Source organism: Hyla sarda, chromosome 4 (assembly GCF_029499605.1).
Source record: "Hyla sarda isolate aHylSar1 chromosome 4, aHylSar1.hap1, whole genome shotgun sequence".
In the NCBI taxonomy this organism is placed as follows: domain Eukaryota; kingdom Metazoa; phylum Chordata; class Amphibia; order Anura; family Hylidae; genus Hyla; species Hyla sarda.
In genome coordinates this window covers 406,112,813-406,124,278 of record NC_079192.1, presented here as the reverse complement: position 1 = coordinate 406,124,278, position 11,466 = coordinate 406,112,813, and the positions used below count along the sequence as shown (strand labels likewise).

At 42.3% G+C, this 11,466-nt stretch overlaps 2 protein-coding genes across 4 annotated transcripts in view; both read right to left on the bottom strand.

Moving 5' to 3' along the window:
* Positions 1-838: 838 nt before the first annotated feature.
* On the bottom strand, positions 839-6,771 carry LOC130367501 (uncharacterized). The gene is made up of 3 exons (XM_056569924.1): positions 6,708-6,771; positions 5,708-5,795; positions 839-1,538 (listed from the first exon to the last, which is right to left on the bottom strand). Exons 1-3 carry the CDS (start codon positions 6,769-6,771, stop codon positions 839-841), a joined length of 852 nt encoding a protein of 283 aa, XP_056425899.1.
* Positions 6,772-8,600: 1,829 nt separating this feature from the next.
* Positions 8,601-11,466, bottom strand: part of PPARA (peroxisome proliferator activated receptor alpha) — a 50,251-nt gene continuing 47,385 nt past the window's right edge. For all 3 annotated transcript variants that reach the window (XM_056517519.1, XM_056517518.1, XM_056517517.1), the window contains one exon: positions 8,601-10,539. In XM_056517519.1, coding sequence (XP_056373494.1) covers positions 10,292-10,539 — 248 coding nt within the window. In that variant the 3' untranslated portion in view covers positions 8,601-10,291. The remainder of the gene's footprint in view (positions 10,540-11,466) is intronic.

Here is an 11,466-nt window from a genome sequence, read left to right as displayed (position 1 = left end):
TCGTGAGCAACACTAGTACTTACACATATGCGAACATTCGCATGTTTCTTTATTCGCAAGTGTGAATATGCGCATGATTGTATGTTCTCATGTATAAACATTCGCGTATGTGAATATTAGCACTTGCGAAGTAAATATATTCAAGTGCAAATATGCGAATATTCATACATACGAAAATAGTCATGTGAATATTCGTGTATGCGAATATATTTACTTCGTAAGTGAAAATATTCATACATGCGAACATACAATCTTGGGCTCTACAGAGTGTATTGGAGGAGTAGGACTCGGGCTCTCTCTACGCGAGTGTATTGGAGGAGTAGGACTCGGGCTCTCTACGCGAGTGTATTGGAGGAGTAGGACTCGGGCTCTCTCTACGCGAGTGTATTGGAGGAGTAGGACTCGGGCTCTCTCTACGCGAGTGTATTGGAGGAGTAGGACTCGGGCTCTCTCTACGCGAGTGTATTGGAGGAGTAGGACTCGGGCTCTCTCTACGCGAGTGTATTGGAGGAGTAGGACTCGGGCTCTCTCTACGCGAGTGTATTGGAGGAGTAGGACTCGGGCTCTCTCTACGCGAGTGTATTGGAGGAGTAGGACTCGGGCTCTCTCTACGCGAGTGTATTGGAGGAGTAGGACTCGGGCTCTCTCTACGCGAGTGTATTGGAGGAGTAGGACTCGGGCTCTCTCTACGCGAGTGTATTGGAGGAGTAGGGCTCGGGCTCTCTCTACGCGAGTGTATTGGAGGAGTAGGGCTCGGGCTCTCTCTCGCGAGTGTATTGGAGGAGTAGGACTCGGGCTCTCTCTCGCGAGTGTATTGGAGGAGTAGGACTCGGGCTCTCTACGCGAGTGTATTGGAGGAGTAGGACTCGGGCTCTCTACGCGAGTGTATTGGAGGAGTAGGACTCGGGCTCTCTCTACGCGAGTGTATTGGAGGAGTAGGACTCGGGCTCTCTCTACGCGAGTGTATTGGAGGAGTAGGACTCGGGCTCTCTCTACGCGAGTGTATTGGAGGAGTAGGACTCGGGCTCTCTCTACGCGAGTGTATTGGAGGAGTAGGACTCGGGCTCTCTCTACGCGAGTGTATTGGAGGAGTAGGACTCGGGCTCTCTCTACGCGAGTGTATTGGAGGAGTAGGACTCGGGCTCTCTCTACGCGAGTGTATTGGAGGAGTAGGACTCGGGCTCTCTCTACGCGAGTGTATTGGAGGAGTAGGACTCGGGCTCTCTCTACGCGAGTGTATTGGAGGAGTAGGACTCGGGCTCTCTCTACGCGAGTGTATTGGAGGAGTAGGACTCGGGCTCTCTCTACGCGAGTGTATTGGAGGAGTAGGACTCGGGCTCTCTCTACGCGAGTGTATTGGAGGAGTAGGACTCGGGCTCTCTCTACGCGAGTGTATTGGAGGAGTAGGACTCGGGCTCTCTCTACGCGAGTGTATTGGAGGAGTAGGACTCGGGCTCTCTCTACGCGAGTGTATTGGAGGAGTAGGACTCGGGCTCTCTCTACGCGAGTGTATTGGAGGAGTAGGACTCGGGCTCTCTCTACGCGAGTGTATTGGAGGAGTAGGACTCGGGCTCTCTACGCGAGTGTATTGGAGGAGTAGGACTCGGGCTCTCTCTACGCGAGTGTATTGGAGGAGTAGGACTCGGGCTCTCTCTACGCGAGTGTATTGGAGGAGTAGGACTCGGGCTCTCTCTACGCGAGTGTATTGGAGGAGTAGGACTCGGGCTCTCTCTACGCGAGTGTATTGGAGGATTAGGACTCGGGCTCTCTCTACGCGAGTGTATTGGAGGAGTAGGACTCGGGCTCTCTCTACGCGAGTGTATTGGAGGAGTAGGACTCGGGCTCTCTCTACGCGAGTGTATTGGAGGAGTAGGACTCGGGCTCTCTCTACGCGAGTGTATTGGAGGAGTAGGACTCGGGCTCTCTACGCGAGTGTATTGGAGGAGTAGGACTCGGGCTCTCACTATGCGAGTGTATTGGAGGAGTAGGACTCGGGCTCTCTCTATGCGAGTGTATTGGAGGAGTAGGACTCGGGCTCTCTCTATGCGAGTGTATTGGAGGAGTAGGACTCGGGCTCTCTTTCGGGGAGAGGGGGAGGACTATGAGTGAGAATCTGTTCAAAAACCCCTTTTTACATGAAAATATTTAACCACATGCCAGGAAATATATCCCAAAAGCCAGTCCCTACCCCTCTACTGCTCTCTCATCCAGACCTGACCGATCGCCTTGTATAGAGGCCGCACATCTCTACAGCCTCAGGCACTGGGTTTCTGATGCAGATTACATTTATATAACAGACGGGAAGTTCTCGGCAATACATTTCCATATCACATCTCTAGAATCATCTTAGAGATTGCAGGTTCAGCAGCGATTCCTCCCGAGGTGCGAGGACACGAAAACCTTTCCAATTAAAAGAGAATTAGCAGATCATAAAGAGATTGTTATCTGATGCTCCACCCAAAAAAAAAAAAACCCAAGCCAGATTTATTCTAGAAAACATTGAATGAAAAAAAAGGTATAAAATACAAACTTAACACCAAGACTTCAGATCTGCAAAGGGGGTGGAAGATGTGTATATATAAAAATGTTGTTATTTAATACGAAGTGTTTTACCATTTTGTGTATACAGCTCCTATGTGTCTCCATGGTAACAGACTACATACAGTGTAGTTGCCCCCTGTAGTCTTAAAGGGGTACTCCGCCCCTAGACATCTTATCCCCTATCCAAAGGATAGGGGATAAGATGTCAGATCGCCGGGGTCCCGCTGCTGGGGACCCCCAGGATCTATAATGCAGCACCCACCTTTAGCGGCTTCCGGAACCGCTGGAGGTCCTCAGGCTGAGTCCATCTCGACCACGAGGACGGAGCATAGTGACATCACGGCTCCGCCCCCGTGTGACATCATGCTCCACCCCCTCAATGCAAGTCTATCGGAGGGGCGTGACAGCTGTCACGCCCCCTTCCATAGGCTTGCATTGAGGGTGCGGAGCCATGACATCACTATGCTCTGTCCCCGTGATCGCCAGTAATCAGACCGGGAACGAACACGCTCCGGGGACTGATTCTAACGGGGTGCGGTGTGGAAGATCACGGGGTCCCCAGTGGCAGGACCCCCGCGATCAGGCATCTTATCCCCTATCCTTTGGATAGGAGATAAGATGTCTTAGCGACGGAGTACCCAGACCAGTGTTTCCCAACCAGAGATCCTCCAGCTGTTGCAAACCTACAACTCCCAGCATGCCTATACACTTTTTATCCTTTTTATTTTAAATATTTTACGTCCCCACAGGGGACTATTTTGAACAATCTTTAGAACTGCTATTACTGTTTATTAATATCCGTGATCTATTGTACAGCCTGCCTCTGATCAGACTATACATGACGATCCCCGAAGCGGCATGGAGCGTATAAGCAGAGCTCCAGCCACCATTTTCACTCCTTGGACCCTGGAGATCGTCCTGCGGGTGGTCCGATGAGTGAATGGAACACCGCAACTGTTTGGATGCCGTGATCAGTATTGATCACGGCATCTTAAAATTGTGGGCATCAGCGTGTTCACTCATGTACTCCATTAGCGGCGAGGACCCAGCTGCTAATAGCTCCTGCACTCACTTCATAATCGAAATGCCCCTTAGGGGCGTAAATGCATGTCCGGGAGCATTAAATATAAGGGCACCAAGACTTACATTTACATCCTATGTCATTAAGGGGTTGAGCTCCACCAATGAGGAACATTGCATAAAATATTCACTTTTGGACAAAGTTTGCATAACTCCACCCCTTTTGAAGCCCAATTTGCAGGATTGCCCCAACAAAATAGAGAATGAATACAAGTAAGTAATTGCCTAATAGAGCCCCTCGAATACGAGGTTAAAGGGGTACTCCACTGGAAAACATTTTCTTTTAAATCAACTGGTGCAGATTTGTAAATTACTTCTATTTAAAAATCTTAATCCTTCCAGTACTTATCAGGTGCTGTATACTACAGAGGAAGTTATTTTCTTTTTTAATTTTTCTGTCTGACCACAGTGCTCTCTGCTGACACCTCTGTCCATTTTAGGAACTGTCCAGAGAAAGAGGTTTGCTCCTACTCTGGACAGTTCCTAAAATGGACAGAGGTGTCAGCAGAGAGCACTGTGGTCAGACAGAAAAGAAATTCCTCTGTAGTATACAGCAACTGATAAGTACTGGAAGGATTAAGATTTTTAAATAGAAGTAATTTACAAATCTGTTTTAACTTTCTGGCACCAGTTGATTTAGAAAAAAATAAATAAGTCTATTTTATATGAAAAATGTCACACCCATGTAAAGAAAAAAGAAATATTGTGACTGTCGTCAGCCATCATGGATGGATAATATAGAACTAAATTTATGTATTTATTTATTTTTTTTAAGAATAAAAAATGTAAAGGGACATCAACTTTACAATTTTTTTTTTGTTTTTTTTTACATAATTCAAGAATTTTTTTTTAACATGTTAAAAAAAAAAAAAAAAGTAAACCCTGACATGTTTTTATTCCCATAATTCTGCACTACATAACACAGTAACAAGTCAGTTAAACTGGAGAAGCAACCAATCGAGATGCGTTCTGATTGGTTGCTATGGGCAACAGATTTCCTTTTAGAACTTGACAGTTGGTCGTCTATAGAATCCAATCAGAACACAATACAAAACAAATGATTGGCTGTCTAAAAAAAAAAAAAAATTATAATCACAATGCAGCTTTTAAAAATATGGACTAGACGTGAATTCTGTCCCGAACGCAGCACAGATTTCGACCCATATAAACATGCCTCGACAGTCCTCACAAAGCTGCCCCATAATCTTAAAAATCACAAAAAACAATCCATAGACGTCTTGTCAATAATAATCTTTGTGCGACCATAAAAATATATATATTTATTTTTGTACGACAGATATCATAGAATTCACATAGTAAGTAAAACAATAAAAGCAGCAATTAAAAAACAAAAAAAAATTGTGAAAAAAAGGGAATTATATATATATATATATATATATATATAATATTAATATATATATATATATATATATATATAATATATACCGTATATATTAATATATATATTATATTAATATATAATAATATTAATATATATATATTATATATAATACTGTATATATATATATATATATATATATATATATATATATATATATTTTAATATATATCTAGGACTGTGACGTCCAGTCCACGACACAAACTGGATATCACTGCTCCAAAAGGAAAAGGAAGAATCTGGTTATTGCCATCATGGATTCCCTTTACAATATTTAGTAATGCCCCACTAAGCAAAAAATAAAAAAAATACATTAAAAATTGCATTGGGGAGGACCATAAAATAGGCTAGTGGATTTAACACTTAGAAAAGAAGGAAAAAAAAAAAAAAAACAACACACACACACACACACTAAAAAAAAAAAATTAAAAATGAAACAATAAATGAAAAATCCTTTGTTCTGATTTCCTAGTCCTATCGGATTTCCTAAGTGACAACAGGAAATTGAATAGTTGAGTAAGGGTCTATTCACACGGCAGAATTTCCGCCTCAAATTAAAGCCCATAGACTTCTATGGGATTCCGCACTCCCGATGGGAGTGCGGAATCCCATAGAAGTCTATGGGCTTTAATTTGAGGTGGAAATTCTGCCGTGTGAATAGACCCTAAATCTACACGTGAGAATTGCCGAACATGAAATCGTTCATCGATTTGTTTAGTCTGGTAAAAGTGGCTCTGCTTCTGTTCAGATTCCACGGAGAAGTCTGGAATGAGACCTGAGGGGAATCATTGGAGTCTCAAATCAGACTTATCTAGGGAATAAAAACACTTGCAAATCAGAACGACCTTTACAAGACTAAGGCTGCGTTCACACCACGTTTTTGCAATACAGTTCCCGTATACGTTTTCAATGTGAAAACCGTACGGAACCTTACTGAAAACCGTATGCCAAATGATGCCTCCGGTTGTATCAGTTTTGCATCTTGTACGGTTTTGTCAGTTTTTGTTTCCCGTACCCAAAACCGTAGCCTACCACGTTTTTTGGTCCAGGTAAAAAAAACGCATTTAAACTGCATACAGTTTTTTTTTTTTTTTAAACATGAGAGTCAATGGGAACTGTATGCGCGTACGGTTCCATTTGGTTTTCACCATACGGTTTTTGACTTTGAACTGTTTTTTTTTTCTTGGAATTTCAATCAAACAAGTGAGACTTTATTCATAATGGAGTGAAAAGTTAAACGTATACAGTTTTTTTCTTAAAAAAACGGATGCAACCGGACATCATTTTTCAAATAGTTTACGTTTTTTAACCGTATACGGGTTAAAATTTTTACACACATTTTGATACAGTTTAGTCCGGTTTTGAGGAATCCGTTTTTCATAAAAAATGTGATACGGGAACTGTATTGCAAAAACGTGGTGTGAATGCCGCCTAACTGAATCAATGGAACGATTAATCAGATTTAGGTTCAACTAATCCGTAATTTTTATTTATTTTTAAACTTCTCACTTTTTTTTTCCCAGGGTGGAAAAATGGTGCAACTGCCCTGATCCCGACAGTTACTACTTCACATTTAAATTAAAGGGGAATTACGGATACAAGCATTTTTTTTGCCATATCGTGCTGAGGCTACTATGAGAATGTCAAAAAAAAATAAAAAATAAAAAAAAAATACATACTCACCTACCTCGCTTCCTTGGAGCTGCCTGTAAAGTCTTTCGGCTCCCTGATGGTCGCTGTTCTCTCCACATCCTAGACTGGTTTATCTCAGCAGTGACTGTTCTCTCTGCCAATCACTGACTGAGGCCGCTGCAGCCAGTGAGAAGAGTTCGCCTCAGAAGGAGAAAGAAGAGCAGAAAGCCGGAAGAAGTCACAGGGGCATCCCTGAGGGAGTCAGGTAGGTGAGTATGTTTTTTTTTTTATTTTTTTTTATAGCATTCCCAGCACAATATACTGAATGCTTGTATCCGGAATACCCCTTTATGGTCTATTCACACATACAGTATTCTGCTCGGATTTGATGCGCAGGTTTTTCTGCTGCAGATTTCAATGTAAACTGAATGACTGAACACAGCTTGAAATCCTGCGCATCAAATCTGCGCAGAATACTGTACGTGTGAATAGTCCCTAAAGGGTAATCTGTCAGCAGCATCACTAACCTGTTTATACATGATAATCATGCGGGGGGATGCTGAATCTAATGCAGGTGACCTTTTTTAATTTAGTTTTAGCCTTTCTTGAGAAAGAGAGAAATCCAATGCAAATGCTGGTCCTGGTTTACAGGGGGCGTTCCTGTTCTTCCCGCCAATTTGGTCCCTGTAATGTAGCCCCTTCAGTACAAAGTGGGTAGTGGCGCGTGCATGCTCATGGTTCGGGGCCATACATGAAGAGCAGAAGATTAATATTTATGAAGGGGCCGGATTACAGGGACCAGCCAAGTGGGCAGAGCGGTGCACCAAGGGGCTGTGAACACCCCCCCCCCCCCCACCCCCGTGCACCAAGACCAGCATTTGCATGCTTTATCTTTTTTTCTTTGGAACGTCACAACTGAATAAAAAAAAATTAAAAAACGGAAACCTGCGTTTGACTCAGCATCACCCGCACTTAACCGTATAGATGACAGATGCTATATGGAATGGCACAGGGTTTCTGTTTTTCTGCTGGATGGAAGAGAGCAAACCTCTAACACCTGAACAGGTACTGCTTTTTTGGCCTCCGTGGGGTGATTGGGGTCTATGAATCAGTTTACGGTATACGTCAGGAGATGCATATGGCAAGTGTACCCCGCGATACGGTGATACGCAAAGTCTAAAGCGGTCCTGTCCTAGGGTATAGGGTTACCCATGTCGACAGCTATATTTGCTTATCCTCCCGTGAGGATGCTCACTCAGTTTGGTGAAAGGCGTATAGCCCAGTTCTCCTAAATATTTGGATACCTCTGGTGTATAGCTATCGGGGGTGCAGAGGTGGCAGTCACACATGGGCTCTGGTGTCTGAGGAGGTCCTAAGGCCCCTCTGTCACATACACCAGTAGGGCCTTGTTACAGATTTAACATCGGGACCCTGGAGTTTCAAGTTACTCCCTCATTTTTGTTTTTATTTAGAAGGGAAAGGAGAATGAGTGGTGACATAGAACATTGGGCACCGCTTATCACAAAGGGGAAAAAACAACTATAAGGAAGTTGGGATTTTTTTTTTACATTTTTAAAATTTTTTGTCTAAGTTAATTTTGACTGTCACTGGTTATACTTTTAGATACTGGCAAAAAGGTTTTCGTAAATATACTTCAGCGTACTGGCAATGATTGTAATGGGCAAAAGGTAGTCAAAAAAATTATGTAAATTATAGTTGAGCGAACTTACAGTAAATTGGCTCGTAGCGAACCTCGTGGCTCGGCCGTTGATTACTTTAGTCTGCATAAATTAGTTCAGCTTTCCAAGGGCTCTGGTTGCCTGGGATGACAGTCTTAGGTCTCCTAGGTCTGTATCCACCTTTTTCAGGCAACCGGGAACTAATTTATGCAGACTAAAGTAATCAACGGCCGAGCCGCAAGGTTTGTTATGAGCCAAATTACTGTAAGTTCGCTCAACTATAATGTAAATAGGGCCTAAATCTTCTTTACCCTGACTCTGTACAGACAAGGGACAGGAACCCTGACAACTGTCTATATCCCTAGTCTTGTTTATGGATCGGACACTGACTTACATGGTAGATGCCCCTAGGTGTCACTAGAGAGAAAGCTTTCCTTCTGTAGGAGAATTAATTTGCATATTTTCTTTCCCATGGTTCACACACAGCTAGATCTCCTCAATGACAAACAGTACGCCCCCCCCCCCCCCATACCTAAAAATGTTACTAAATAATTATATATTTTTTTTTATATCTAGGAATCTAATTGGGAAGAACTAAAAGACACAAGCATGTAGCAGTTCATATGGTTTAGTAAACTTTACTTAGAATCTATGGACGTGAAACGTAAATTATATTGTTGCTTTATGTAATAAAAAATAAAAACAAGAAAAGTGCTTGTTAACTTATATAAAGGAAGCAACTCCAAATATCCCTGAGAGGAAGAAAAAAAAAAAATGTAATAACTAAAAATTCTGAACAGTGCATTTTCATGAAATATTCTTACACTCTGACAATATAATCATTATTATTCACGATTAAGAAAAAAAAAAAAAAAGTCAGCGTTCCTTTATAGAAAAATTCCGGTAATTATTGTGTAAGCGTTAAAATGCCTAAGTAACCAACAGATGTTAAATCAGCCCGTTAATAAAACTTGAATTTAAAATTCTAGATAATTTCACCAATATGTAAAAAAAAAAAAAAAAAAAAAAAGTCAAAATGGAACAAAATTAAAATTAAGAAAAAAATGGAATTTATAAATAAATTCCCCCAAAAAATTTTTTATCAACAACGTCCAGTACCCAGTATACCACATGGTTAGCGTCGTGTCGGTTTTGTAGTGTATAATTTCAATATTTTTTTTTTTCTTAATTTGAGGATTTCAAAAACATCAAAAAGTACCATACAAATATATTCCATAAAATATCCTGTATTCGGCATCTACAATAAATTGTAAATAATATAGATTTTTTTTCTTGGGTTAGGAAACTGGAAAAATCTCAAAATGGGAGCGCCTGGGGTAATCCGGGGTCGTTCATGGCATTCAGGTGCCACCTTCTCCCATAGCAACATTCTGGCCATAGATGCCCAATTGGTAAAATCAGAAATGGTCCAATCCAAGTTGTCAGGTGATGCGAGTGACATATAAAGGGATGGCAGTGAGTACCAATAATAGATTCACTATTAGTCAGTCGAGTGAGTATTGGAAGATTCAAAAATTTCCGAAATTTTATTTATGTCATTTACCATGTACCTCCTTTATCTTTATCTTGCTCCTGGCTGTGATATGGTACCGTGTCTATAGAGGATTTCATGTCTGTCCTAACCTGAGATACGTAAAGTATTGCTGGATTATCCAGAAATTTTTGACCAATGTTTCTCTGCTCACAAAAATAATTGAATGCAGAAAAAAAAAAAAAAAATTATTAAACCGCTTCTTCATTTTGTAACTAATATAACAAGGAAGACTGATGACGGAACGGTGTAGTGTTACGCTCTTTGGCGTAAACATTTGTTGAAGGCACGGAAGCTTGAAAATAAACTTGTTTTTTTGGGGTGTCCGGGAATATCTCTGTATACTGTATACAGCCTTGCTCCCATTGAAACTGGAAGAATACACCCAGAAAACATGGCCGCCGGGCCTCAGTACATGTCCTTGTAGATCTCCTGCAGTAACGGATGTAGTGCAGCGTCTGTTTCAGTCTTTTTAATGGTTTGGACCAGCAGGGCGTGCTCCGTCACGAGCTGCCTTAGGTCGGCCATTTTCTGTAGGAGCTTGGGGAAGAGGAAGTTGTCGTCAGGGTGGTTCGACTGCAGGTGAAGCTTTAGGACGTGCACAATGTTTTCCTGCATTTTCTCTATACTTGGTACATTTACCAGTCCTGGGCGGTCTGTAATGGAAAAACACAACTGGATTATTATAGAAGAGCACAAGTAAAGTAATTGATTGTACAATATGGTCAGGGCTCCTTTAACGCCTACAGGACCTGCCCATTTTCAGGCAATGGTCACTATCCTTCCAACAAGATGTTCAGGATAAGCTGCTCTGCTAGGATATGGCACTTTACACCAGTTTTCCCCTCTACAGGCTGTAATGTTCAATTGTTCCTGAGCTAGTAAGTGGAGACTAGCTGCTATGATGTCTACATACACTACAGACACAGAAAAGGAGATCCTGATTCCCTATGTCTTTATATCATGCCTTCAGAAGCAACATGGGGGACATTAGAGATCTGTACTGTGCAGTGTAAGCTGGGAAACCCAGCACTGGGTTAGGATATAACACTTAGGCTGGGTTCACATTACGTTTTGGCCATACGGGGACCGGATCCTGCTGGAGGATGGGAAAACCATGGGTGCTCCCTTATCCCAGCTGGACCCAGCCCCCAACTCATTCATTTGAGTGAGCCGACCAGAGTCAATGACTCCGGTCGGCTCATTTTATACTAGCTGAGTACCCGGCGTTGCCTGGTTTTTCCTTCCTAATCCTTGTTGAGGAGGAAAATCAACAAAGGAGGAAGCTTTTGACTTCATATCCCATCATATATATGGTTGTCATATCCACACCCCATATCCTGTCCTCATATCTCAACCACCGTCTTCATATCCCGACCTCATAATCCCCGTCCTTATGTCCCGTCCTCATATCCTGTCCTCAGGTGGGACTGATTTGTGATGAAGATATTGTAAGCTGAAAATAGAAGGGGATGTGGCTTTGTGGGACTGGGCATGATTTGCAAGCCAGACCGATGCACAAAAAGGGTAGAGAATAAAAGCAGTGGGGCTTAAACAGTGGGCGTGTCTTTGTGAGATGGGGT